The sequence below is a fragment of the Botrytis sinoallii genome, assembly GCF_014898435.1.
Source record: "Botrytis sinoallii strain Bc 23 chromosome Unknown BSIN_001, whole genome shotgun sequence".
Taxonomy (NCBI): Eukaryota; Fungi; Ascomycota; class Leotiomycetes; order Helotiales; family Sclerotiniaceae; genus Botrytis; species Botrytis sinoallii.
Genome location: NW_024066028.1, coordinates 6248983 through 6276020, shown reverse-complemented (window position 1 = coordinate 6276020; position 27038 = coordinate 6248983). Strand labels below are relative to the sequence as shown.

Sequence of the window (27038 nt, the reverse complement as noted above, 5' to 3'; positions counted from 1 at the left end):
GGTAGTGTAGCTGGTAGGGTCCTTTAATTTGGTTGCGGTAACCCTATTAAAATCACAAGGGTAGCTAACCTTAAGTGGTGTTCATGCATTTTCGGCGTTAAGTGCCCTGACAGTCTATTACATGTTATACAAAGGTGTTGCTTGTGCAATATGAGCTATGTATATTAGGAACTTCTCACTCAAGGCATTTCAAAAATTAAATTTCGACAATCATCTAGTAGGTAGCTAACAATCATCCCGGGTACTGGTTCTATGCCGATTTCGTAGTTGAAGCTTCTGCAATTCTTTTGACTACTAGGTATGCTAAGCTACTTTCGTTGTTACTGTGATTTTTTGAATACTGGAGTACTTTCCCGTGAAACGAATCATCCGGCAATCAATCAATACTTAATAAATAGGTGAGCTGTCTCTATCAGATCTAAGAAATCTGGAAGTTTTCCCTGCATGTATATTTTATCGTAGAAAAGACCACCTACACACCTTTCTATGCATCATGCATGCAATCCGTTTAATGACTGAATTTAGGAGCTACTGTCCACTATTATCATATTGTTAGTATAATCAACACTATATCTTGAGGGAATGATATATAGCCACTTAGGAAACACATCTAGGAACTGAAAGGAAATACAAACGATATACTTACGTGTGGAAATACCCAGCTGGGGCTATCCAAGGGCTCTTCTTTCCACTCTTTTCCAACCAATGGTATAACTTCGTTCAAGAACACTCTATATCCGTCACTGGAAAGATGAAGACCATCGGTGAGGAGTGCCCTCATAGCTTTATCATCCTCAGCACGTTTGGTGCCAATCGTTTCTAGGTTGCCAGTATTATCTGGACTCATCTGTACTGCTTTAACCAAAATAGCCTTCCATAGATCGACCAATACCACATTTTGATCTTTCCATTCATCGGCGATTTCTCTAACTGCAGCTGCATATTTGGCTGTGTGGTCCTGTGACCGCGTGAGAGAAGAATACCCCTTCTGGAGATCTTGTTCCTCAAGCTGAACTTCGTTGATAGGCGGTGGTGTAACTAGTAAAATCGTGGGGCGCTGTGCTATGGAACTCCAATTCTTGAGAAGGATCTCAATGTTTTTCTTGTAATTTTCCAATGGAACATGTTGACCCGTGGGACCATCCGGTAGGCATGCATCATTCGCACCGAACAGGACGAGCTTACAACACATTCTATCAGTATACAGAGAAATGACCTAAGGATAGTCTCGCAGCAATAACGGCGAGGATTGAAGGGGGGTATCTGTGAGTCCTACATGGTAGTTTTTGACGTACCAGATAGGGAACCTTTGCAATGGTTGGATCTGGGACGAGGTCCCGATGAATCTCAAGAGCATTATCGGTATTATACCCGCTCAACCCATGGTTTATTATCTGGAGCCGCCTAGAACAATCTAAAAATGAATTAATGAGTGACCAGAGGGTTCTAGTTTGGAACAGTGAACTCACGTTCTTCAAGACCCGCAGTAAAGGAAAACCCATCCCGCAGATTACTTGAGAATTGAACGATGGAATCGCCCAATAAAATAAATTGGGGGTATCCTCTGAAAGCCATGTCGAATGTGGTACGGTAGAAGTTGACTAATGTTTAAGTGAGGGGTTTTCTTTTTCTATCCCTATTAATTCATAGCCGCCTCGCCTAGGTCCAATTTGTAATAGCGGGAATGCAGTAGTGCAGCAGTGCAGCAATAGGAAGCCGGGGAAGAAAACGCAAAGCGATATGCAGTTCACGAAACAATCTTGAGAAACGGACTGTCTAGTATTCAGTCAGTTGTAGGAATCGAAACAAACCCCAATGGAGATTAAAAGCCTCACATGCACCCTGACAGATCTGTAGTCTCTCCTCAATTGATGTAATGTGCGACGCACGAAGTGGACAATTCTGGATATTTTGTGGAGTTTAGGTACCAGATAGGTAGAACTTTGTAGCTCTCTGAGTTACTAGTGGGATGGGATGGGATGGGACGGGATGGGGTGGATGATGGATGATGGGCTCATGGATTTTGACGCGATATTCGCGGGAGTTGAATTGCGAGATTGCCTACTTTGTACGCTCAGCTACCATGTTCCCCTGTGGATTTCATCCCCACAGATTAGCTCTTTCATCATTCGTATCTCATGGAGTATAGATTTTCCAAAAAGTCATACTGACGACCCAGTAGGGCCCTCTCAGCTAGCTATCGACTATTGGGTGTCTCGGTGTGGACGGAATGGTATGCACACCCAAATCGAACATCCTCTCCTTTTCCGATGTCATGAGCTACACTTCCTTTTTGATGCTGATGCTGATGCTGGTGCCGACGCTGATGTTACTGCCATCTGCTATTCATGATCCATCCTCTCGTAACTATCGGCAGTTCACGAGTCATTTTACTATTGAATGTTTTATAACTCATCATGCTGGTTGGTTGGATTGCCCAAGAGAGGTTATCATCAACTTGCTTTATGGCTTGCGGAATATAAATTGTAGATCATCAGGAATGAATGCTTTCGTATGTTTCACAGCGCTTGTGACTTTCAAGACGGCTTCCAAGAAAACCTGTATTACCTAAGTACTTACTACTACTATGTAGGCATGAAGCTTATCGAGCCTTATCGAGTGCATTGCAAAAGCTATCTTAAGCGCATTAACCGTATCATTTCCCATAATTATTCCAAACTTCAAACTCCAACTCCCACTTCTGCCTTTTGGTTCCGCAATTCCTGATCAGGATGCGTCTGTGACATTGATCTACTCATCTTTTCATGTTTGCTTGTATTTAATGTTTCCCGTCAGACATTTGGCCCAGGAGTTTCTATTCTTGCACATCGCACCTACACCGATTTGATCATTGAATATTACGACATTATCACATCAAAAGCAATCTGCAGCAGGAAAGTCCGACCGCTCAATATTACTATCAATTCCAAACTTCATAACAATAATTCCAGGGTTCAACTAGCCTCGAAGACCCTTGTGTCTCCTCCACATTTCATTTGATGCTTCTTTGATTCCGCATTTGCTGCAATTCCCGATCTCTAAAAGTCAAAGCCACTTCCAACACCAACACTCCAACTTCCTTCTTGAATCCCAAGAAAAATTCTAGTCTTCGTCAAATAGTGGTGTGGGTGATAATATTGAGAGGCGATCTTTTGTACATCTTCAGCTTCTTATTTATCATTTCCTCTTTCCCTTCTTTCGCATTTGCATTTCGCATCTCCCGCTCTTGCATGCGAGCTTTCAAATTCCTGCCGTTGTGTACCGTGTCGTCATTCCAGAACGTCTATCTTCCTGAGATGTGTTAGGTGACACACCGAGACATTTCCGATATGAGACCTTCTAGCAAGAGCCACATTGGCGTCGACTTTACAATGTCGTCGAATGTTCCACCTGAATCGAGGGACTCGTCAGCTCCACCTTCACCTACAGCCATGAGGACTCTTCAAAGATCAACAAGTAATCTTTCCGACGAGCGAACTCCTCTACTCCAAAGTGCGGGGCGTTCTCGTATACGTCTCGGTGGCGCCGCGGAGACCAACCGCCCATATCTACCAAGTCATCATAGTTTCTCTGGCAAGTCTTCAATTTTACCATCATTTATCAACCTTCAGATTTCTCCATCGTACTGAGCATGGGGCTAACTGTTTACCATTAACAGGTAGTTTAAGAGGTAGTCGGCATCATAGCCGTGCAGGATCTTGGGGCCAGCGTTTAGTCACTGCATTAACTTCAGAAAGACATGGACCCAAGGACCAGATGCGAGAATCCAAAAACATGTCGACCACAGACGACAGAGTTTGGTATGATCAATTTACATCAACAGATTGGGTTCATGACAGTATTGCGGATGCATACCGAGTGAAGGGGCTCCGAAGCAGGAAAGATTTTCGAGGTCGAATCAAGGCGTTTTTTGATGGCACACAAGGTTGGATACTAAGTGCCCTAGTTGGATTCGTGACAGCTACGATAGCATATACCGTTGATGTCTCGGAGACTCCCATTTATGACTGGAAAGATGGTTATTGCCATGACGGATTTTTCATGAGTGAAAAGGTTTGTGCAATTTTCGTCATCTCCGTTCATTGTTCGACATGACTTTTGAACTTGCCCACCACAGCTTACAAGTCAAATTCGGCGACATTAATGTGATACGTTTTCTGCTATGAATCACAGGGGAACAAGTAAACTGACTATTGATAGAGATGTTGCCCTGACGGAGACAAATGTGATGCTTGGAAATCTTGGTCCAATTATGTCGAAATACCATTTTTCAGTGAGGAGTTAACGGAGTTCTTTATTTACGTTTTACTTGTAGTCGCATTTGCAACAGCAGCATGTCTTTTGACCTTGACTACCAAAACGGTCGTACCATCAACATATCAACTATCTACGTTGGATGAGAACCTTGGTGCTCTTAGTCGACATGACTCCCAGGCGCCAGTCGATGGTAATACCAGCCCGAAGAACACGCTGGGATCTGAGACGAATGCTCCGATGATCTACTACTCGGCTGCCGGCAGTGGAGTGGCTGAAGTTCGCGTAATTCTTAGCGGTTTCGTTTTGCATGGTTTTCTTGGCTTTAAGACGTTACTCGTCAAAACGCTCGCTCTGATATTGAGTGTAGCATCCGGGCTAAGTTTAGGAAAGGAGGGTCCTTTTGTACACATTGCAACTTGTGTGGGCAATATCGCATGTCGCTTGTTCTCCAAATACGATGACAATGACGGAAAACGCAGAGAAGTATTGTCTGCGGCCGCAGCTGCAGGCGTTGCGGTAGCTTTTGGGGCCCCCATTGGCGGTGTTCTTTTTTCTTTGGAAGAAGTGGCGTACTTTTTCCCAGCTAAAACATTATTTCGAACCTTCTTTTGCTGCATCACAGCTGCACTGACGTTAAAATTTCTCAATCCTTATGGCACCAACAAAATTGTCATGTTCGAAGTTCGCTACTTGACGGACTGGAACTTTTTTGAACTCGCCGCTTTCATCATGGTCGGTGTCCTCGGCGGAATAACCGGTGCAACATTCATCAAGGCATCTAGGTCCTGGGCACAGTCTTTCAGGAAGATTGAGATTATAAAAAAGTGGCCTCTTTTTGAGGTCATGCTTGTTGCTCTACTAACCGGCCTCGTCTCCTATTGGAATCCGTATACTAAGATCCCAGTAGCTAAATTGTTGTTCAACTTGGCTAGCCCTTGCGATACTGATAAATCAGATAGCATGGGCCTTTGTCCCAGTAGCATTGATGAGATTTTTCCCATCATTGGACAGCTAACTATTGCATTTTTCATCAAAGGCCTATTGACGATTATTACATTTGGCATCGTAAGTTCAACTGTTACACCTTCACTCCAACTTATTCATAAGCAAAAACATGATCATCCACTAACACAATGCTACAGAAAGTTCCTGCAGGTATATATGTTCCATCTATGGTTGTAGGCGGCCTACTCGGCAGGATCGTCGGTCATTTGGTGCAATGGCTTGTATTGCAATTTCCCCACGCTTCTATTTTTGAAAGTTGCGCTGCTCATGAGAGTGGAACATCTTGTATCACTCCCGGTGTTTATGCTCTGATTGCTGCCGGTTCTACAATGTGTGGGGTAACCAGATTGTCTGTGACTTTGGCAGTCATTCTCTTTGAATTGACGGGCAGTCTCGATTATGTTTTACCATTTTCCCTCGCAGTTTTGGTCTCAAAATGGACGGCAGATTTCATGGAACCTCTGAGCATATACGTAAGATCATTTAATGATAAGTGTGCGGAGAAAAGACTGACTTTTCCAGGATTTATTGACCAACCTCAACGCTTACCCATTTCTTAATAACAAGCATAAGCCGATATTTACCTCCGATCTTGCAGACATTGTGCCCCGTGTTCGAAGAGAAAGAGTTATTGACATCTCAGTCTCCCCCATGATACCTGCTAGCAGTCTGCGCCAGAAGCTGGAGATTTTGCATCAGGCCGGTGAGGTTGATGGTGGATTGCCAATCATTAGAGACGATGTTCTTGTCGGTCTAATACCGGCCCCCGATTTAGAATTCGCTCTCGATAATCTTGATAATGAGCCAGGTACCTTATGCCTCATGGCGACCATCAGCAACTATGATGACTCTGAAGAAGAAGAGCATGTTGATCCTACTGACTTCACGCCTTACATTGATCCTGTAAGCAAAATTTAACCTCTGTTCATCCTCAAATCCACTGCTGACAAAGAATCAAAACAGGCACCGGTAGCTTTAGATATTCGTTCGCCAATGGATTTGGTCTACGAATGTTTCGTGAAACTCGGCTTGAGATATGTTTGTGTACTGAAAGATGGCCGTTATGCCGGATTGGTAAGATTTATCCAACCTCCACACACTTGTTAACGTGCAAGAGACCTGACCACTTACAGACCCACAAGAAGACTTTTGTCAAGTACATGCGAGAATTGGAAGAAAGAGATGGGCATAATTGATTTTACTGTTGTGTTGCGTTTTAGCGTCGGGAATAGGAATATGCATCAATTGGGTGGCGTCTTGATCTGATTTTGGGGAGTTTGAATATCCAATACCCTGGTGTAATTCATAGAGCATCAGCATCTGGGGTCAATGCCTATTTTACAGGCTGTTTGGGAGGTTGATTCGAAGAAGAGATTATCATAGAGTCTGCCGTACATATTAGACATAATCTTTATCTTCATCATCTTGAATTATCTGCTTTAAGCTCGGCCATGAGTCCGCCTTTATCTCTTTTCTTCGAATCTTCTTGCAACCTCTTCGTGATATATGTAGATATATCCTTGACCTTCTCTAGCGCAATATTCGTACATTGTAACAATTCCACGGCATCGACTGCTATACCACCAAGCTTGGCAATTTGACAAACTTCTCCGTGACGATTCATACTGATCGTGCAACTACCCTCTCTTAACTGTTCCTCCATTAATGTCGTATCAACCAATCTAGTCTGTTCTTGACCCTTTCCATAAAATGAAAATGTCACACAGAGTGGGAAATGTAACAGACTCAAAGGCACAGGTTCTCGCTCTGCTAGAGTGTAGACAGTCACCGTTTCTCCTTCCGTGCTTGTATCTGGTTTTCTAAAGTGTTGTAATGCAGCTATTATAGCAATACAGGACGCATCAATAAGATTCCCGTCGTGTGATAGAATGTGAACATCTGCTCGAACTGACCAGCATTTCTGACCAGCGATGAGACAAAGAGATTCGGTATCGAGGGCTGCAGAACGTCGCAAGGTCTTCTCGAGAAGGCGAGAGAGCAATACTTCTTGCTCGGTCGGACGGTTAGTTTCGAAAGCGGGTGAAGCCATAGGTGAAAGTTCCGTTGTGATGGTGAAGATGCCATCAAAGGGACGGTCCGGGAATGGACTTGTTACTTCAGCTGTAATATTGACGAGAACCCTAGAATTATCAGCATTAATAATGACCCTTGAGAAGATCTCGTTCGAAACAAATATTTAAAAGACGCTTTGAATGTGTATCTCCTGTAATCGCATCTCTTACCTTGTCTTTCCTAACCTCACATCTGCAACACCATATTCATCTCCAAAGTCTAACTCTATAGCTCGAAATTGATCAAAACTTCTTCCATCAATTCTCAAGCTTTCTTTGAGAGCCTTCGAAAAGAACTGCTTTTCATTGATAGAAGGCTCAACTTCTCGAGGCATCTCGAATTACTTATTGACTTGAAAATACACGCTGAATGGTTGCGCGGGTTACATTATTCCCCAAGATTTCTTTTTGCCGGAAACTCTAAGGCGGTGAGCTTTGATTAGACTAGCGTAGCCTTATTTGGCATCTTCAAAATGTAGGTAGTCTATCGCGTCTGGCCTTCACCTTATCTTTTCTCAAACATTGATTTACATTTTCCACAGCAAAAAAGATGACTACCGGTAAGTCCTCTTGGACAATATTGTTATTTTTACTTGGGAATTACTAACGAATCTTCCAGCACATAGACCTACCTTCGACCCAGTAAGTGAAATTACATTGCGAATTGTAGAGAATGTTTCTCATGGAAAATAGGCAGTGGGAAAAGAAGCACAACGAGGCCCGGCCTACCATCAAAGATTACTTCCAGCTCACACACAACTGAAATTCCGGTACAAACCCTCGTCATTTTTGTTTAGGAAACTTGAGATTAATTGAGTTATAGAAAGCCAGGACAGGGAGGCGATGCAGCAGCCGAAGTCAGAGACCTCCGAGCAGAATTATTACAAGCAGAAGCAGCGCATTTCGCTAAAAAGAATGGCGGGTCAAGCGCTGCAATCGAAGATGTACAGTCATCTACAAACACATCTAAAAGACAACTCGAGAATGGCTCCGTGGAGGACGATGAAGACACAGAAGCAAAGAGGCGGCGCATTCTGGAAGAAACTCGAGATATAGATGCCGACTCAGACGATGCTGGAGAGAGTGATAGTAGTGATGATGACAGGTTCGCCGATTAATTACAACCCTCTTGAAAAAAGGCTCACATGGTGTTAGTGACGACGACGAAGACGAGACTGCGGAGCTTCAACGGGAACTTGAAAAGATTAAGCGCGAGCGTGCCGAGAAACGAGAACAAGAGGTCAGATTAAGCTTTTCAAAACTGCCAAATCTACCACTAATTATGATGCTCTAATAGGAACGAGAAAGACTAGCGGCTGAAGAAGCGGAGCGAGAGCATGATATCGCTCTTGGCAACCCATTGTTAAATGCCAAATCTGACTTCAATGTTAAAAGGCGGTATGTTAGGTGTGGACTAGTTTCACATGCTGTATTTACTAACTCAAGATTATTAGATGGGACGATGATGTCATTTTCAAAAATCAAGCTCGTGGAACCGAAGATAAAGGGAAAAAAGAATTCGTCAATGTAAGTTGTACCAGTCATGAAAGTATTATCACAGAATACTGACCCAAATCTAAGGACTTGCTACGATCCGATTTCCATAAGAAGTTTATGAGGTATGTTTGGATGTTTGAATCTCAACCCAGCGGCAATGGTAGCAAGCAATCAAACGAGACTAACGTGTTGTAGCAAATACGTGAGATGATGGAGTCATTGTGCATCACAATGAAGGGGTGCAATCTGGAAATTAATTCTTCCGGACGAGATTCGGATATGTACTATAGAGGGCGAAGGGTTTTGGCGTCATGGTTGCATGGAGTATGGTCGAACGTTCTAGCCAGTACATGAATGAAACTGGATCTTGATCAGCCTCCCCTTTGATCAGTACTCAAGTCATGACTGGCAAGCCTCTTTCTTCCGTTGAGTCCTTTTGAATAAATTCATGGATGTGATTACATCTCACTAGTTACGGATACAGCCAGCAGGAAAGCTTGTTTTTAAGTGACATGTTGATGATTTGTGGCTGGTTAAGTGGACTTTACCCCGCATTTTTTGTATTCTCATTCCACCCATGTTGTTGTTCCAAACTATTTTATTGGTCAGACCAAGTTCTTCGCTTTTATTACCAGCACCGCCACAGACGTAACCTGTTTTGATCCGGTTCGACAATGATGATGCATTCTTCTGGTGTTCTTTCACTCCGACATGGGTAGAGAGATGTAAATTCAGATCGTGATATTGTCTACTAGAGTGAAAACGGGTTACCGATCTTGTTTTCTTGGTACTGTCATTGCTGCATTCGGCTGAAAGCACGTGGCTATTGGAACGATCTATCCTTGTTTTACCATTCCAGTTGATGTCTATCATGTATGCCAACTCTTCCAAGCTCCCAGGGTCTTTCTTTGAGGTAGCCTAGTAGGCATCCGGTACTACCCTTCAATTAGATCATCTTATGACACGTTAGCTCATCGACGAAATGTTATAAGTAACCTTCTAATAACTCTCCGATTTTCTGCGTATCAAACAAACATTCCATCTCACAACTAGCTTCTACATAAAAACTCAGCAACAAAAACAAAGCAATTTGAAAATGTCTACATACAATAACGACGATTCCTACGACACCACTGGCCGCCGCGGTGCCCCTTCTAGCGCTGATGATTCCTTCGCAAATACCACAGGTGGTTTTGGGAACGAGAGCCGCGGCAATACCACCAGCGCCCGAGGCGTTGGAGGCACCGGCACATTTGACGATCAGGATTCTGGAGCATATGGAGGATCTTCTACTCAAGAAAGCCGTGGTTTCAACACCGGAAACTCTGTTAGTTACACTTACAATGTCTTTTTCGACTATTGCTGATATGACATAGGGAGGACTGAGAGACAACGAGTTCGGCTCGAGCAACTCCAAGTATGGAGGAGATCTCGGTGATGACGCTAATAACTTCGGAACTGGTAGAAGTGAGCGAACTTCAGGATTAGGTGACAATGCCTCTTCTGGCTTTGGAAACACTTCAGCCTCCCGCTCTGGCTACGATGAAAACACTTCATCTGGTCTTAAAGAATCGGGAATTGGTGGAGCTTCCTCCGGTTATGGAGATAACACCTCTTCAGGCCTTGGCAACTCTTCTACTTCTCGTTCTGGATATGGAGGAGACGAGTCGACTGGTCTGGATAGTTCAAGATCAGGCTATGGAGACAATACGTCTTCTGGATTTGGTGATAAGACTTCTACTGGCTACGGAGACAGCGCTTCGAGATCAGGCTATGGAAACAACACCTCCTCTGGATATGGCGATAACCCTACCTCTACTCTCGACTCCTCTCGCACCGGATACCGTGAGAACACATCCAGCGGCATCAGTGGAAACACCGACTCATATGATTCTAACAAGACCCGATCTGGTAATACCTACGGTTCTTCTGACAACACTAGCTCGCGCGATTATGACAACACCTCGGGCTCTAACACTGGAAAGACAGGGGATTCTACCATGGGCAAGATCATGGAGAAAGCTGGACATGCGCTTCATAAGGAGAATTTGGTCCAGAAGGGCGAGGCTAAGCGTGCCGCTGCTGGAAGTGATAACTACTAATTTTTGGTCTGGAATGATTGATCAGGAGGGAATGGATAAATTGATATATTATCTTGTATGATAGTTTGTTTTTTTAATTTTAGCAGATATGAATTAATGACTATTTTCTTTTCGCGCATCTTCATTTCCCAATCGCATACATGAATAGCACTTGCATTTCACTTGACACGGTCTATTATCACTCGACAATGATTCTTTTCCTGTATCAAGCTTCTGGGGCTTATTTTTGGAGAATTAATTTGATCCCACAAAGCCCTGCATCTTGACGCGATACGTTACCCAAGAAAACGCATCACCACTGTTATGCATGCATAAGCACATTTATTCACATATGTCATGTAAGATTATGATCTACCTTGCATGAAGAGAATACTTGCATAGATCCTACGTCATCAATTTTGTCGGAGTTCTTTGAGCGTAGAATTTACATGTGATGTGATTTTATAGGATACTTGATTGGAAAGTAGACTTCATGGAATGGGGCAACAAGATATCAGGTAGTTGATCTTTTTCAAAGAGGAATGTTTGAAATCTTGAAATGCATTACCTTGTTAGATAAGTACAAAGTAGTCACGAATATGGCGCGATTTTAATAAGTGTACAGTACTTGGGGGATGCTCGGCTAAGCCCCTTCATTTCATTGGCATCAAGGTTGGAAGTAGTATGGGTATTAACAACTATATTTGAAATAAAGTTAGATGTGTTGATGTCTGAACGTGAAAAGTAATTTCAAACATTGACAAGACCAATAAAATCAAGTCTAGAGGAAAGGAGGCAGTGGATTGATCCATTTTATTCTCTTCCGTCCCAAAATTATTATCATTCAATTTCGCCCCTTGCTACCGTTCCATTAATATAACTATCACCTCATATATCTTCATAGCATCATCAGCATTTTGACTGCCATATCCAAAGTAATCACAGTCTACTTCTAATTTCTCCCAATCCCCCACTCATGTATGGCCCAACATCTTGAGTTTCCCTCCCAAATAGTATCTGGTCTCTACCACCCCGTGTACTCCACCATCCAACACATAAAGCGCTCCTCTCAACGTCCATCTCTCCACTCTCCAAGATTTCCCAGAACCTTACTTTGCATCGTTCTCTCATGTAATTATCTTCGATGGAATTCAAAAGATCGGCTGATATTGGTAGCCATGCCTGTAGAGCATCGAGGGGAAGATTGGGTAATGCATCAAGTAGTGTGAGCATGATGTATGCCTGTTCAGAGAGAGGCGCCTGACTATCTTGTTGGCTGGCGGTGTCTCTTGTATATACCAGATTGTGGTAGTGGGCGATGTAGCGCATGAGTTGCACGGTGATGGAGCATTTTCTAGAAGGGTCTCGGGCTAGCATTGGCCTCCGCGGTCGACAGTGGTGTAGGTAGGCGGAGTAGTAATGTGTATTAAAGACTTAAATGCGTAACGGAATTGTCTAGGCGACAGATTGTTCGGAAAGGAATTGAAGAGAGCATCAACGTAAGTTGGTATGAATCTAGCGGTCAAATTTGTGTTCTGAGGAGCTGATAGTACTGCAAGAACAGCGCTGTGAGCAGCCTCAAAGATTTCCAAGAAGCCAGGATGAGCTGTTGGATTGAGATAAGGGGCTGCCACACTAATGATCAAACTTTCGTTGTCAGGCGGACTAAGAATATTTGTCAAGTGCTCGCAAGTATTAAGATAAAATAGATCATGATTGCGCTGCAAAGGGTTATTTGGAATTTCGCCAGCTTGCGTGGGGTATATAGCTTTGAGAAGCTCTCTTGATTCGAGAGGATAATTAGATAGGATGTCGATAGAAGACAAATTAACGAACACATATGCAGAAAAAGAATTCGAGCCAAGTCGAGACGAAATAAAGTGAATGTTCCCAAGAATGATAAGGGTTTCCGAAGCTCCTATCGGGGCAAGGCGTCTTGTCGATAGGATAGGGTCAAGCATAGTTCTTCCCATAAGACCTTGCAGAATAACAACGGTAGCAAACATAGCGCTCTTCAATACCTGCCACAAGACTGGTGCGGTCATTTGGAGGGTTTCGGGAGTTAGAAAAGTCGCCTCCTCAGATGGATCAATTTCCGATAACTTGTTCCTCTTCCAGCCTTCTAGAAGTCTACCCGAGAACGAAAGAAGATGCTCTCGAATTTCTATCGCAAGTAGAGAGTTAGTCATATTTTCGATTGCATATGCGATAAGCCTCGAAAGTGGCCCCATGGACGACAGTATCGGGCTTGATGCCTGCTTTTGTAGTTGTAGAAAAGAGGAGGATTTGGACGACCAATCGAACTTATCTCCCGGTACTTGTTTGACATCCGCATCGATGTATTGTAAGAAAATACCGTCCTGGTAGCCCTCCAACGCAGTCACCGACCGTACCATTATCATGACTAAACTATCATAATTCAGACCCGCACGCACTCCGTCCGATAACAGGGGGAATGCGTGATTAAGAGCTAACACAATAGATTCTGCTGCAAGAATCCCATCTCTCATTGGATTCTCCAGTGCTAAGTTGGCCGCCGTTACTAATGCTCGCTCGAGTGTGCTCCTGAGTCCGCTAGAGAGCCCATGCCTTCCTCCATTTTCCATGCCGAGTAACACGCCAGCGATCACGAGAAGATGCTGCCATCTTGGCGACCTTTCATCCGCACCTTTGATCACTGATCGAGCCCAATCATCAGAACCAATCCCGCCTCCTTTCCGAGGTTGGTATGCATCGTACGGTGGATGCTCGTTACGACTTTCTACTTCGTTTTTGCACACCGTAATGGCAGCAGTATTGAAGACACTGATGATTCGGAGGCAAATTCGTAGACCATCGGTATTGTTCCATATAGCAGGCGCGGTAAGAAGATGCGATGTTAGAAGGCTTATGTTCAAAGGATTCGTAAGAGTGGTAAGGAGAGAGGTAGTTGTCCCAAGGATTCTGTCAGTTTGGGCTGGGTCAGGCACGCCTTGGTATGCGCGTAACACAGTCGTAAGAAGTCTATCTGCCGGCATCTTGAACTACTCTAATTATTTTGGCAGGACCTCAAATCATTGTGATGCTCGTATTGAGATATAATATTCAATTATTAAGGGTGATATGTGATGGCTGATGTGTTAATGATGGAATGGAGTTCAACAGCCGAGGTTTATTAATTCAGCCTTGTGTTGCGCACTGAAGGGTTCACAAGGCTAAATGTAAAGTATAATTTCTAGAGTTACACTGCACTGTCGCATCGCGTTAACGACTACAGCTTCCATACATCCCGTTCCCTTACGATGGGCTTTTCGCCCCAATAAATTATGCCCCTTTGAAGTGAGTCGCACTAGGACATTCAAAAGAATAGTTATGCTAATTGAAGTTTGCAGTACTCGGATCGATAATCCGGCGCCTCTTGACTATTCCACGCCGCCGTTTCCATCACTCTACTGGCCTCTCCATGCCAAACCTGGAGTCCCAAATTACCTATACTATGCTCATGACATTTGGCGATTCACTTTACTATGGACACTCATTGCGTACGGAATCACGCATATTGCCGCAGCTGTTTGTGCCGTTGCAATGCAATTGGGAAAGGGGAAAAACGCCTGGCAATATGCTTGGATCATACCACTGGTGTACGCTTTAATAGGTGGAATTGAAGCCTTGTTGGCAGGAAGTTTAGTTGGATTGATGTGAGTATTGTCTCGTGATTCACGTAGGAGTTTTCTTATTCTTGCTAATTTGTCAATCCTAGACTCGGTGCCATTTACAATGCGGGATATTTTCAGATGTCTACATGGATTCCGTTCATATGGGCATTGATCAATGTTTTAGTCTTGATTATATCTTCTTTCTCAATACAGGGTGGTCTATGAGGCACCATATATTTTAATGATACATATATCTTTTGGGAGATGAAAGTAATCGTGAGCGGGAGCTCTATCCATCTCTGAGCAATCAGGACTTGAGATTTGGATCCTGTTCTTTCGGCTCGATCTTTTTGATGATTTTCGCTGGATTGCCAGCTACGACATGGAAATCGGGAACATCTTTCGTCACAACACTCCCAGCACCCATGGTACAACCTCGACCGATGGTTACTCCAGGGCAAACTGTAACGCCGCCTCCGAACCACTGGGAAACTGTTAGCATCGATGATACTTATCAATAGTACACAGGGATTGAGCTGATGAATGTTATCGATATCGCGTAAACACTGTCAGAGATACGTACGCAGTCTTCTCCAATTGTTATGGGTGCCCCAAGCTCCGGGCCATAAACACCATTGCGAAGGAAAGGATCCAATGGATGCGTGGCAGCATAGAACGAACAGCCTGGCCCAATTAGAGTACGAGCTCCTATTGTGATTAGGCAGGTATCGAGAAATACGCAGTTAAAGTTGATGTAGACTCCTTTGCCAATCCTGTGGAGGATTAGTACTTTCTCAGAATGCGGTTTTACAGCTTGAGGCCTACCTCAGATTGATTCCATAGTCTACATTGATCGGGCCATCAATATATGGTTCATCTCTTAGAATAAGGAAGTCTTCTTCATCTGTGGCTCCGACTGGAGGAAGAGGAGTCTTGTCATTGATGATACTAGTATTGTTAGGTTTCGCATTGCCACTCAGCTAGAAATGAATGCCTACTCTCTCCACATCTCTACCAGCTTTCGTCTTGGGGCATCAGCGGCATTGTTGAATCTTTTACAAGCCCAATGACATCTTATAGAAGATCAATTATCAGCTGTATTCAAGGAAGTGACTCTGTTCAATGGAGTATCTGATGGGTGATTTATTCCTGTTTGTCTCTTACCTATTTCGCTTTTCCATGAGGTTTGGTGCGAATGCATAATAGAGCTCCCCGTTTCGCATCTTAGATTCATTTTCAACTTGGTCAATGGCCTCCATGATTAGGTTATGATGTGGAAGTGTGGTATTCACAGGTAGTCAAAGGATATTCAAATGATGGGGTTTTTGGGTCAGAGATGAAATCCGTCAAAACTGGAATCTTAACTGAGCATGTCATGTCTTTTAGCTTTCTTACTGCCGAGGCTCCGAGGCCTCTACCTCGTATATTCACCTAAACCAACAGCTCCACTTTGCCTGACATTTGGAAGCTTTCCCAGCACTTCGTATGCGGAATACCTTCCTGATCTACCTACTTACGGGACTCGGTCCTCGGAAGATACGAGATCATGGTGGGGGTGGCTGAAAGAGGGGGTTTAGCTATTTCATAGAAAAGGAGACCTCGGGAATACTCGAGTACCTAGGCATTGAGCTTCAACTGAGTTTATACACAAAGCATAATGGACAGTAACTAGATAGGTACACATAATTCAAGCATTCAATTCTCTACTGAATATTCAATGACTATCACCCAGGTAGGTAGATTATATCTGAAAAATATCTAGAGCTATTTGAGCGGTCAGGATACCTAGGTAGTGAGTGAGACTTTGTTGTACGGAATGTTGTCACATGCTTCTTTGTTAAGCTGACTAGGAAGTACCAATGGATATCGAGGTTTCCAAGAACCTTTAAGAAAAAGGTAACAAACCCCCCTCAAAATCTCATCTCATTCTTCACCAAGGACAATATGAAGAAACATTTAAAAAGGTTATGTACGAATAAAGGGAATCGTATTTGATTGTCCCCATTTCTTATGATTTTTCGTAATTTCGTTTCTGTTTAGTTATTATACTGGATCTCCGTGCTTATATATATTACTCAACCCAGCCTGAAATATATTGAATTAACCACCAAGCATCAAGCATCAAACTTCAAGCTTCCATTGCACTCATTTGATTGTTTGCGACTAGTATCTTTGTGATTATTGCTATCATAATCATGTCTACAGATGATACTACTAATGCCATTCGTGGATCAGCGTCAGCGCATAGCTCACCCGAACAATTAAAGAGCACAGCGAGCATACCCGGCGCAGCTCGTCGACGTCCATGGGACGTAATACAGAACGGCGGTGTTGCCCCTCGAGCGCGAGTCGGACCCAATCGAGAACAATTCGCAGAGATACCCAGCATCGACGAAGCCATCACTCAGTTCGAGAAGCAATTCTTTCCCGGTCAACCTAAATCTCTGTCTGGAATTGCTTTGCGATCTTTCCTCGTTGGTATTGTCCTTACGATTTCTATGGCCGCTACCTTCTACCTCTTCTTCGTTACCAATTCGATATTCTGGCGCATCCCCTTCTTCATCTCCTCTCTGGCAATCTTCCATTTCCTCGAGTTTTGGACCACGGCGAGATACAATACCCCGGAAGCATCTATCTCCTCATTCCTCTTCAGTGGCAACGGTTCTGCATACAACATTGCGCACAGCGCTGCCGTCACCGAATTTCTCATCACCAATACATTTTTCCCCCATGGATCTTCATACCGCATCTTTGGTCTCCAATTTCCCCCTTCCATATCCTTGTTCAGTTCCCGATCCCAAAACTCGATTCTCGTTCTCGGTCTCATCCTCATAATCCTAGGCCAAACGATTCGATCCGTAGCCATGGTACAGGCTGGTAGGAGTTTCAATCACATTGTTCAGTTCACTCGGTCGCGTTCACATACACTCGTCACAACTGGTTTATACGCATGGTTACGCCATCCCTCGTATTTTGGTTTCTTTTGGTGGGGATTGGGTACACAAATGGTCTTGGGAAATTTCTATTGTTTTTGGGGATATACGCTTGTTCTGTGGATGTTTTTCAATAGGAGAATTAAGGGGGAAGAGGCTTTGTTGATTAAGTTCTTTGGGGATGATTATGTGCAGTATAGGCAGGTCTCGTGGGTGGGAATACCTTTCATCTAGATTTACAGTGTACCTAATGCATGCAAATCTTGAAATTTAATCATGTTCAAATTGGATGTGAAAAATCAGTTGTATGCTCGGAAACGCATGGGATGGTAGTATATCAATCTTTGGAGGGTTTCCTGTATTTTGCGTCACTCGCCGATCGCGTTCAGAGAAATGGAAAGTGGGCGAACCTTGGAATCCATTGATCTTGTAAGGGAACATTGAATGATTCTATGGCTTGCATCGACTGGGTAGTTCCAAGGGAATGTTTGTTCACCACTAGTATTTTGGGACAAAAGTTCCGTACCATATTAATGATAGCCAGGCATTGTGGCTTCTCTATTTTTGTGTCTAATTGCTACAGAAAGATTAAGTGTAGTAGTTACCCGTGCTGGGAGTCGCCAGGCTCATAGAATTTCCATACTACTTGTTTCTAAAGACTGCAGTAAGGCGCTGTTAAAATAGCCAACATTTCTGTGATATGGACTGCCATTATTTGACCTGCTTGCTAACACTCCCGTATTTAGCTTGCCACGCGAAGAAGTAAAGTAATGCAGCAAGAGGTTGTCCAACCAGGGTGAAAGATACCCAAAAGATACAGTTTCCGATAATCTTGCCATTTATGCCGTTCATTTTCTCTAACGGGGTCGTGATAGCAATGAGTGGTAGCTGTGCCATCATGCCAATGAATGCAACGCCTAAAGATTGTTAGCAGATGACAGCATAAAATCACACTGTGAGCCTACCAATCATGTTATGTGTCGGTACGCCCACCATCAATTCGTGGAGAATAGCGGAGAATGTAAATACCGCAACACTCGCTGAGTATGGACTCCAGCCTCTGCCTACGAGGGGTGAGAAAACATGTCGTTTCATGAATTGATAAACAGGCTTGTTCCAAGTTCTCCAATATGTTCCCACGCTGGGCGAGTTCCACCAATCATCATAGAAGTTCCTATCCCCAAATGTTGTGACCTCTGCAAGAACGTTCAAAAAAGATTGGAATAACGCGAAGAATCCTGCTAGCCATATGACCAGAGATATCGTAGACAACTTCATCAATCGTTCGAGGATAGAAGGAAGATCTAGAGATGCCATCTTATCTAAGGAGTTCTGAAGAACAGGGGCCGCATACTGTGCGCTAGCAACCCATATGAAAATACTGAGACCAAAAACTTCTGCCAACCTCTTACCTACAAAAACCCATCTAATCTTGTTTGTCCGAGGATAAACGGGTTGGTAAACCAATGTTGGAACCCACCAAAAGTATGTCAAGTTCTTCAGCGTGATATTCTGTGGGTAGGGACATTTGTTGTATATTTCTGGCAATGCATCTTCCTCTTTACTAGAGGGGTGGAGATAAGCATGTCGAAGATCGCGGCAGGTGAATGCATAACTATACGTTTTCAACCAGACAATGATTGCGTGTGCCTCGGTTATTGTGCCTATAAGGGGATGATGTATGAAGAAGTAGACAATTATGGATGTGATGAGTAAACAGAGCGTTATGTTCAGTCCGTGTATCCAAGCTATTACTTTCCAAGTTGAATGGAACTTCTCATGTTCGGCCTGGGTAGCAATATAGCTACCACCTGGCGTCGCTATTCCAGCTCTCTTTTTGCTTCCCTTTAGTGAAGCTCTTGCTTGTTGCGCGGCGGCGAGTTCGACAACGTAGGCGACAAAAAGATGGCATGGAATTATAAAGTAAAGAGCAGCCCCTAGAATGAGATCTTGTCTGCGATAATCGTGACATCTTAAACATATCAAAAACTCCATACTATCAAGAATTGTTAGCTGCATTCGATGAAGCCAAGGTTTGAATGTGAAAGCTAAGCTAAAAATCATAACATCGGCGTTGTCAAATATGCAGAGAAACGAGGTATTCAGACTAAACTTCGTGATCCCTCTTTCCCCTCTTAAGCAACCGATTCTTCTTTCAATTGAGAAATATATGACTGGGAGGAGATATACCTTTCGAATATTTTCCAACATCAATCGCAGATTTGAGATTAGTAAAACAAGCACCATCAAATTTCTAAATCCAAGAAAGCTAGGTGCCGCATCGCTTTCATGGCTAAGACATGATGTTCGAGGTTGAGAATGAACAGCAGCGACATGTCTATACTTCTTTTGTGTAAATTTTCGAAGTGAATCGGACGTATGTTGTTGTGTGAGAGGTTTTGGGAAATCCGCGATGCTGATGTTGGCCCTCTTCTTTCCGTGTGCACCATTGACATGTGAAAGTGTAGAACGCCTGATGGTTGAAGAAATATCTGCCACACTCTCCGTCCCAGTTACTGTGGCATTTTCAGAGGTCATCATTGCGAAGATCGCATAGAGCCGTATTCAAATTCGAGCTGCTAGTATTTGAACATGTACCGAGTAATGAATGGATCTCTGGAATGATTGATAAACAATGTTCCAAGAGAACGAAGGGAGATACCAAGGGGAAAGCACAAGGATGAACAAGCAATATGCGCAATTACCCGATAACTTGAATAATATTTGAAGCTGTGAAAGTAAGAGAATCAATTGATCAATGGGAGTGTAATGAAAGGAAAGGTGTTTGAATATTTACCGTAGACAATTATTGTAGCCGTAATGAAAGTAAATTCCTCACTGGCCAAACCCCTCCCGCGGTCAATTATTGGCTGAGAATGAGTGATGATAGACCCAAGACCGTCGAGTAGCGGCGCAAACTTAATTGATATACGAGTAGCGGTCTTACAAAAGTGTAGGACGGTCGAAAATTGAGGATTTATCAAGATCTTCAAGTATCAATAATAGCAAACATAGTCTTCGAAGATTTGGGCAGATCTGGAGAGAGTCAAGCACAAGACATGATTTGGTGAAGACACCGACCGTACCTTAAGAACGGCAATGGCATTCCAAGTTACCTATCTTTCTCATGAGCCTTGCCCTTATCGCCCTTATCGTCCATGTGGAGGCATCAGAGGCTACAAGTCTGATTACTAAGCAGGCTCATCGATAAATCATTGTTCCGTTCCGTGTCATCGCGAATCCTTGTTCATCAAATGTCAAAGTCGCGACCATTTTCTGAAAGCATGACCTCTTTGACTGAGCTTTATTTATTCATCTAGTCTTCGAAAGTTCCAAACACATGATCCTGAATCAAACTCAACGGACCTCGCCGAAGAAGAAAGTAGTCGTTTGATCAAATATTATTGAAGGAAATGATGCACTGATAAAAATGGCATACGAACCTCGAGAGTATGGAGGTGGACGGGATCGAGAAAGGGAAGGAAGAGGAAGAGGAAGAAGAGATGATGGAGGACAGGAAGAGGGGAGTGGTGAAAGGGACTTCGTGAGAGGGAGAGGTCGTCGTAAGTAAAATACTTTAATTTTTTAAATTGTCGATTAGGGCAGGCTGCTGGGAAGCTCATCTATATCTTCTCGTTTCTTGGAAACTCTTGATTTACTAATTCTCTATAGGTCCTGTCACGGATTATAGCTCTACTATGGTTCATTGGATGCGTAATCGTCAGCCAAGGTATAAAGGTGGTTACCAAGGTGAAATGGAAAGACCCAGTCCAAGTTACATGATAGATGTGAGTATTCTTAAACCAGTCGCATAGGCTAATTTTGATGCTTTTGGTCTAATTATTTATAGATGTTACCACCGCTGGCAAGAATTCATAATGCAGCAGATTCGATTCCAGGGAGGCATTTACATTCGTCACTCAACAAAATCAAGCACCCTGTGAATGTGGTAAGATGGACACCAGAAGGTCGACGATTACTCACAGCCTCCAGTAGTGGAGAATTTACTCTATGGAATGGCGCAGGTTTCAACTTCGAGACAATTATGCAAGCACATGATGTTGCTATTCGCGCTTTGTCTTATTCTCATAGCGATGACTGGTTGATATCAGCTGATCATGATGGAGTGATCAAATACTGGCAACCGAATTTCAACAACGTCAAAGTCATTCAAGGACATGATGACCCTATAAGAGACCTTGCATTTAGTCCAAACGACTCAAAGTTTGTCACGGCCTCGGATGACTCTAAGCTAAAGATTTTTGATTTTGCTGGCGGTGTTGAGGAGTCTATTCTCTCTGGACATGGATGGGACGCGAAAAGTGTTGACTGGCATCCGACTAAAGGATTACTCGTTTCTGGATCAAAAGATCATCTTGTCAAGTTATGGGATCCGCGCAGTGGCCGGTGTCTGACGACTCTCCATGGACATAAGAATACAATCACAAAAACAGTTTTTGAACCAGTACGAGGCCACTGCTTAGCCACTTCAGCTCGAGACCAAACCGCACGAGTATTCGACTTGCGAATGATGCGCGATGTATGTCTGCTCAAAGGCCATGATAAAGACATTTCTACCCTGGCATGGCATCCAATTCACCCTTCACTTTTGAGCACTGGCGGTGCTGATGGGTCTCTTTTCCACTACCTCCTAGATGAACCAAACAATCCTGCTGGAACGGAGCCTTCCATAGCTCCTTACGATAGTCCAGACCCCACTACTACACCGGCTCAAACCATCTATCCAGCTCATAAATTAACCTACGCTCATGAATTCGCTATCTGGTCACTTGATTGGCATCCTCTCGGTCACATCTTAGCTTCAGGTTCCAATGATCGAATCACTCGATTCTGGACACGTGTACGTCCTGGTGACACAGATACATTCAAAGACCGCTATCATATTGGTGACTCAGCTGCCGAGGCGCAAGGAACCTATGATCGTCGCGGCGGGCGACGCCAACGTCAAGAGGAAGAAGATCAAGAAGCTGAAGACGAAATGGAAGGATTAGTCGATCAGAAAATGCCTGCGAAGGTACCCGGTTTCGCCACAGGAATACCCGGTCTGCCATTACCTGGTATGGGAATTATCCCCGGTATGAATCGTGTTCCCCCACCTCCACCTCCTCCTATGCTCAGCGGAGGTAATATGCCACCTCCACCTTTACCTGGAAATATAGATGTCAATACCTTGGCAATTATGATGAAGGCTGGTTTGCCTCCTCCAGGGGCACCAGGCATGCCACCCCCACCACCAATGCTCCCACCAAATTTTCAACTCCCACCTGGCTTCGTTGTTCCCCCACCCCCTCCTGGTATGCCAATACCTGGTTTAGATAGTACAGATCTATCAAGTGGTAGCGGTGGAATTAGAAAGCGGGGACCGTTGCCAAGCCAAGAAGAAAGTTTACAAGCGATGCAAAGACAGGGAAAATTTAGACAAGCACGATAGTGGGTATTTGATCTCTGGGGAGTGAAACTCGGACTGTATACCAGAATATAGCATTTTCGGGCGAAATGAAGCATGGGGCGTTTGGGCGAATTGTAATGTAGTCACATTGATAATTTTTGAATTGTCCTTATTCACATATATGCACTCGCGAGAACAAGCGAGATGTGTTTCTTATTAAAGTTTGAATCTGCTTGGTGATGCAATTGAAGGGTATTAATGTTATGGTATATGAATAGCAACGCAAATTCGAAAAAAGAAAACTATTCTTAGAAAAAGCAAACGCCATGCTATGCAATCCCACCAGAAATGCTCGCCGATGCTGTATATATGCTGCAAATCCCCGCCCATTACATGCCAAATCTAAGAAGTGTGTCTTGGACTCGTCCTCCTTGGTGCACTATCCTTTGCAAATGCCTTCTGTCTATCCGAGTAATCTTTAATAACTAACGCACACATCATGTCATCACACAATCTCTTCCTCCTCTGCGCCGGCAACTTCGTCATGAATTCCAACCCACTAGCCCTCTCCACCATCTCAACAGGTACCTCAAAATCCGTCAACGGCTTCTCATTAGGTATCCTCGCATTAGGTAACACAAACGCACCAACTGCTACTGGACCTGCTGTAGTACCATCTTCCGCAAAGATAACCTTGTAGAAATGTGTCGGTACAGCAATATTTGGTGGATTTCCAATAACCTCATAAGTAACCCTCCATTTCCCATCCGCTGGATCCCGTTTCGGCAAATACAAAGGTCCAGTAACGATTCTCACACTTGGGTATCGAGTCGTAAGTCTGCGACAAAAATCCTCAAAATGCGCCCAGTAATCGCGGTTGAATCCTTCTCCTACTTGCGGACACATGTTTGTGAGGAAAAAGGTATCGTTCATGGCTTCTTGACTCCATTTTGCGTCTGCGGCAGGTACTTGGTGTCCGCGATCGTAACCAGATCGAACATAGTCCTTCAATTTACCGCGAAATTTTTCGGGGACAGAGGGGTCTTCGACAAAATAGGAATGTTTGCGATCGCCGTTTTGAGTTGCAAGTGAGGCGGGAGTTATATGTTCTGCAACCCAAGAAGGATTTCGAAGTCTTCGATCGAATGAAGATATTAACGCATTTCTCGTCGCTAGATCTGCGACGGGTCCTGGAAATCCGTATTGAAAAAGACCTGCGGGGTCGACTGGTGCTATGACATCTTTGATCATGGATTGGCCGATTGGGAGAGGTACTGGCGAATGCGCAGAAGAAGTAGAGGATGCTGTGACTGCTGTTGAGCTTGCTGCTGCTTGGGTTTTCTTTTCAGATCGTGTGGAATACATGGCGGCGGTGATACCGGCGCCTGTGGCTGCAGAAACGCCTGCTATAATTGCTAAGGTAGTTTTGGACATGACAGAGAGAATCGAGCTTGACGAGAGCTCGTACCGAATGGAAGAGGGAGATTATTTATGGGATTTATTTTGGGGGTGATCAATGTGTGAGTCTATGATCACGATGTCGATATTTCCGCGTGAGCTTTTTTTTTAGAACGAGGTTTCTTCGTGTTGATGTCAGTTGAACTTTCCTGACATGTCTCGGAAAACTGTCTCGGAAGCCCAGAGTTTTTCCGAGGGTTAGATCTACAACAATCAAATCACGCAGTGCTTGATTACTAAACTTACAATAGTCAATAGTATGAAATAAATCCTTGAATACTTTTCCAATTATTATACTATTTAGACTTTTAATTCTCTGAATTGAAATGGAACAATTGAATCATTGAAGAGCTTCATTAGTGGTCAATTCCGGTCAGTTTTTCTCTCACGAATAAGCAGTGTATGAATAAGCTAATGTTTATGAAAAGCCATGCAATTTTTTTGGTCTACCTAGTCCTCTTTACTCCCTCCAAGCATATTATGCTAAAAACAACGTGTTAAGAAATTGATAATGTACAATAGTCTCTGGGACTTTTCCAATCCCTACTTTCGAATATACAATATAGGGTTAGCTCCGAGATGACTGAAACCCTTGTATCCTTCGAATGTCGGTTTTGTACGGATAGGATCTGTCTCTTCCCCAACAGATAGTCCCTCGACATTAAGTAACTTCTCACTATACTCTGTTTCAAATGATGGCCAAGATGGCTGAGTTCTAAGACGATTCACGTTAGATTATTGAACCAAACACAGTGGAATTCTTGTGACTTACGCTCCCAAGCCTGGAAGATCAACAACGCCTCCGCCAGGAAGTGCGAGTGGGGACGAGAACACCCGGTTCCCATCATCTTTTTTGAATTCAGTAAACTCCTTTACTTCCGCCTTCCCGAAGTACAGAGCTGCTGGCCTTACAATTTCAGACACCAGTCGTGCAACAGGGAAGGTGCAATTCAATGCCATAACCAAGGTCGATTTGTCAATTTTGAGCCAGCCCATTTGATGACCAAAATCACCATCGACGATTTGCATGTTGTATTTGTCTGCAACTTCTACGCAACGTTCGTTGTACGCAGGATCTTGGAGGTAGATTGAAAGTCTCTTTCCTGGGTGGTAGCGCTCCCAGACTCGTCGAATTGTTAACATGCTTGCATGCTGAACCTGGTTTCTTACTCGAAATGATGAACTTCCGGCGTCGATTGCAGCGATTGGGCCAGTTCCAAAGGCAACAATCTTGTCAAACTTTACATCTTTGCAAAGTTCCTCGAAAAAGCTTTCGAATCGTCTACAGAGCTCAGTTTCCTCAAACTTCGCAATGGTCTCTCGAAAGCCTTTTTCGACTTGTTCGGGTTTAAGCTTTGGTCCTTCTACGTGTTGATAATTAAAATACGACCGGTCATCATTACTTCTTTCGTATTTTGCGTTCAAAATACTAAAAATGACGTTAGTTAAAAACAAAATTAAAAATGTTAAAAGCATACTCGAGTGGCATTCTTTCTGGTCGGTCAGATCCTTCCTTGCCCAAATCTCCAGCCTCCGCAGCTTTTATTCGTGTTTCAAAAATCTGGAACCAGACGGCTCCAGGAACGGAATGGGTTAGTGGAAAACAGTGATAGAAAAAGTTGGCACGTTGAATCACCAACTTTTCTCTATCTTCCTTTCGCATGGAGTTGAGTGCTCTCCAATCTAGGCGTTTTTTATACAAGCCGTGCACATCTGGGTGAGGGTTCTTTTCGCCCTGCCAAAACCTAAGGTGTTTGGACACAGGATGTGTGGGAGTTGGCGCAGGGGTAGATTCTTCGTTGGAAGTGGACATATTGCTAAGCTTTAAAGTTAAGTAGAAGTAAGTCAATGTTCAACGAAGTGTCAAAAGACAACGGGTATCTACCAGAGTTTGAGGTCTGATTTTGAAAAGATGGTTGGTTGTTTGAGGTAGGTTCGTTGTTGAGGGTAGTTTGGTTGTTTAAGGTAGGTTGATTGTTTGAGGTAATTTAAGGTAGATAGATTGTTTAAGGTGGGTTGGTTGTTAAGGGTAGTTTGGTTGTTGAGGGTAGGTTCGTTGTTTAAGGCAGGTAGATTGTTTGAGATAGTTTAAGGTAGGTAGATTGTTTAAGGTGGTTGATTATTGAGGGTAGGTTGGTTGTTGAGAGTAGGTTGGTTGTTTAGGATAGGTTGTTGTTTAGGATAGGTTCGTTGTTTAAGGTAGGTTGATTATTGAGGGTAGTTTGTGTGATTTGAAGTCGAATGATACGAAAAGTAGTTATTGCATTAGTTGTGGATTTTGATGATGTTTGTTGAAGAAGGAAGCAAGTCCAAATGGGGGGAACCGGGTCTATTTGAGCACCTCTGGAGGCGGGTTGAAGCTTTCAGATTTGTCATTTGGAGACATTTTCGAGTCACTACGACATCAAAATCACATCACCATGACTATACGATTCATTTCGAGTCACTGAAATACTACAATATCAAAGCCACATCATCAGGAATATACGGTTTATGTCGAGTCATTTCGATGACACAATTCACATGTATTTGGATGATAGTTTAGGATGAGAACTCTACATAAATGAGTAATTCGATCAATCATTCAGATGGTAGTCTTGGGATGAGAAAACTGATAATTGGATACTGAAAGCCCACCTTGCCCCCCTGAGGACCTCGCCTAAGAACCCCGGGTGTCTAGTTCAAGCTGG

The 27038-nt window shown here is 43.6% G+C and overlaps 14 protein-coding genes across 14 annotated transcripts; 6 read left to right on the top strand and 8 right to left on the bottom strand.

Annotated features, from left to right (window-relative positions):
- Window positions 1–188: 188 nt before the first annotated feature.
- Window positions 189–2016, bottom strand: EAF02_001266 (uncharacterized protein). Its single transcript, XM_038897314.1, has 5 exons — window positions 1836–2016; window positions 1470–1776; window positions 1296–1414; window positions 647–1180; window positions 189–538 (listed from the first exon to the last, which is right to left on the bottom strand). The coding sequence occupies exons 2-5, from the start codon at window positions 1573–1575 to the stop codon at window positions 509–511; spliced, it is 789 nt and encodes a 262-aa protein (XP_038764173.1). The 5' UTR covers window positions 1576–1776; window positions 1836–2016; the 3' UTR covers window positions 189–508.
- Window positions 2017–3329: 1313 nt separating this feature from the next.
- On the top strand, window positions 3330–6458 carry EAF02_001265 (uncharacterized protein; the record flags this gene model as incomplete). Its single annotated transcript, XM_038897313.1, has 7 exons — window positions 3330–3577; window positions 3663–4053; window positions 4201–5322; window positions 5400–5735; window positions 5785–6165; window positions 6226–6336; window positions 6396–6458. The coding sequence occupies 7 exons, from the start codon at window positions 3330–3332 to the stop codon at window positions 6456–6458; spliced, it is 2652 nt and encodes an 883-aa protein (XP_038764172.1).
- Window positions 6459–6682: 224 nt separating this feature from the next.
- EAF02_001264 (uncharacterized protein) lies at window positions 6683–7669 on the bottom strand (the record flags this gene model as incomplete). Its single annotated transcript, XM_038897312.1, has 2 exons — window positions 6683–7403; window positions 7506–7669. The coding sequence occupies 2 exons, from the start codon at window positions 7667–7669 to the stop codon at window positions 6683–6685; spliced, it is 885 nt and encodes a 294-aa protein (XP_038764171.1).
- A 215-nt stretch (window positions 7670–7884) lies between these two features.
- EAF02_001263 (uncharacterized protein) lies at window positions 7885–9042 on the top strand (the record flags this gene model as incomplete). Its single annotated transcript, XM_038897311.1, has 9 exons — window positions 7885–7894; window positions 7954–7976; window positions 8028–8104; window positions 8158–8439; window positions 8490–8574; window positions 8632–8732; window positions 8789–8861; window positions 8916–8953; window positions 9027–9042. The coding sequence occupies 9 exons, from the start codon at window positions 7885–7887 to the stop codon at window positions 9040–9042; spliced, it is 705 nt and encodes a 234-aa protein (XP_038764170.1).
- Window positions 9043–9927: 885 nt separating this feature from the next.
- EAF02_001262 (uncharacterized protein) lies at window positions 9928–10933 on the top strand (the record flags this gene model as incomplete). Its single annotated transcript, XM_038897310.1, has 2 exons — window positions 9928–10158; window positions 10208–10933. The coding sequence occupies 2 exons, from the start codon at window positions 9928–9930 to the stop codon at window positions 10931–10933; spliced, it is 957 nt and encodes a 318-aa protein (XP_038764169.1).
- A 918-nt stretch (window positions 10934–11851) lies between these two features.
- Window positions 11852–12145, bottom strand: EAF02_001261 (uncharacterized protein; the record flags this gene model as incomplete). The annotated part of the gene is made up of 1 exon (XM_038897309.1): window positions 11852–12145. One exon carries the CDS (start codon window positions 12143–12145, stop codon window positions 11852–11854), a length of 294 nt encoding a protein of 97 aa, XP_038764168.1.
- Window positions 12146–12282: 137 nt separating this feature from the next.
- On the bottom strand, window positions 12283–13929 carry EAF02_001260 (uncharacterized protein; the record flags this gene model as incomplete). The annotated part of the gene is made up of 1 exon (XM_038897308.1): window positions 12283–13929. The coding sequence occupies one exon, from the start codon at window positions 13927–13929 to the stop codon at window positions 12283–12285; it is 1647 nt and encodes a 548-aa protein (XP_038764167.1).
- A 334-nt stretch (window positions 13930–14263) lies between these two features.
- Window positions 14264–14772, top strand: EAF02_001259 (uncharacterized protein; the record flags this gene model as incomplete). The annotated part of the gene is made up of 2 exons (XM_038897307.1): window positions 14264–14589; window positions 14652–14772. 2 exons carry the CDS (start codon window positions 14264–14266, stop codon window positions 14770–14772), a joined length of 447 nt encoding a protein of 148 aa, XP_038764166.1.
- An 82-nt stretch (window positions 14773–14854) lies between these two features.
- EAF02_001258 (uncharacterized protein) lies at window positions 14855–15806 on the bottom strand (the record flags this gene model as incomplete). Its single annotated transcript, XM_038897306.1, has 5 exons — window positions 14855–15031; window positions 15131–15320; window positions 15373–15495; window positions 15546–15620; window positions 15712–15806. The coding sequence occupies 5 exons, from the start codon at window positions 15804–15806 to the stop codon at window positions 14855–14857; spliced, it is 660 nt and encodes a 219-aa protein (XP_038764165.1).
- A 936-nt stretch (window positions 15807–16742) lies between these two features.
- Window positions 16743–17714, top strand: EAF02_001257 (uncharacterized protein; the record flags this gene model as incomplete). Its single annotated transcript, XM_038897305.1, has 1 exon — window positions 16743–17714. The coding sequence occupies one exon, from the start codon at window positions 16743–16745 to the stop codon at window positions 17712–17714; it is 972 nt and encodes a 323-aa protein (XP_038764164.1).
- Window positions 17715–18191: 477 nt separating this feature from the next.
- EAF02_001256 (uncharacterized protein) lies at window positions 18192–20021 on the bottom strand (the record flags this gene model as incomplete). Its single annotated transcript, XM_038897304.1, has 3 exons — window positions 18192–18397; window positions 18446–19476; window positions 19825–20021. 3 exons carry the CDS (start codon window positions 20019–20021, stop codon window positions 18192–18194), a joined length of 1434 nt encoding a protein of 477 aa, XP_038764163.1.
- A 750-nt stretch (window positions 20022–20771) lies between these two features.
- On the top strand, window positions 20772–24490 carry EAF02_001254 (uncharacterized protein). Its single transcript, XM_038897302.1, has 3 exons — window positions 20772–21043; window positions 21153–21268; window positions 21331–24490. Exons 1-3 carry the CDS (start codon window positions 20911–20913, stop codon window positions 22930–22932), a joined length of 1851 nt encoding a protein of 616 aa, XP_038764161.1. The 5' UTR covers window positions 20772–20910; the 3' UTR covers window positions 22933–24490.
- Window positions 23293–24324, bottom strand: EAF02_001255 (uncharacterized protein; the record flags this gene model as incomplete). The annotated part of the gene is made up of 1 exon (XM_038897303.1): window positions 23293–24324. The coding sequence occupies one exon, from the start codon at window positions 24322–24324 to the stop codon at window positions 23293–23295; it is 1032 nt and encodes a 343-aa protein (XP_038764162.1).
- A 401-nt stretch (window positions 24491–24891) lies between the features above and the next one.
- Window positions 24892–26161, bottom strand: EAF02_001253 (uncharacterized protein; the record flags this gene model as incomplete). The annotated part of the gene is made up of 3 exons (XM_038897301.1): window positions 24892–25063; window positions 25121–25777; window positions 25827–26161. The coding sequence occupies 3 exons, from the start codon at window positions 26159–26161 to the stop codon at window positions 24892–24894; spliced, it is 1164 nt and encodes a 387-aa protein (XP_038764160.1).
- Window positions 26162–27038: the final 877 nt, after the last annotated feature.

Coding starts and splice junctions, on each gene's coding strand:
- EAF02_001266 (XM_038897314.1), bottom strand. CDS start 1,575: ATGGCTTTCAGAGGATACCCCCAATTTATTTTATTGGGCGATTCCATC. Junction 1,415..1,469: donor TACTGCGGGTCTTGAAGAAC/GTGAGTTCACTG, acceptor ATTCATTTTTAG/ATTGTTCTAGGCGGCTCCAG. Junction 1,181..1,295: donor TTGCAAAGGTTCCCTATCTG/GTACGTCAAAAA, acceptor ATGTGTTGTAAG/CTCGTCCTGTTCGGTGCGAA.
- EAF02_001254 (XM_038897302.1), top strand. CDS start 20,911: ATGGCATACGAACCTCGAGAGTATGGAGGTGGACGGGATCGAGAAAGG. Junction 21,044..21,152: donor CGTGAGAGGGAGAGGTCGTC/GTAAGTAAAATA, acceptor AATTCTCTATAG/GTCCTGTCACGGATTATAGC. Junction 21,269..21,330: donor GTCCAAGTTACATGATAGAT/GTGAGTATTCTT, acceptor AATTATTTATAG/ATGTTACCACCGCTGGCAAG.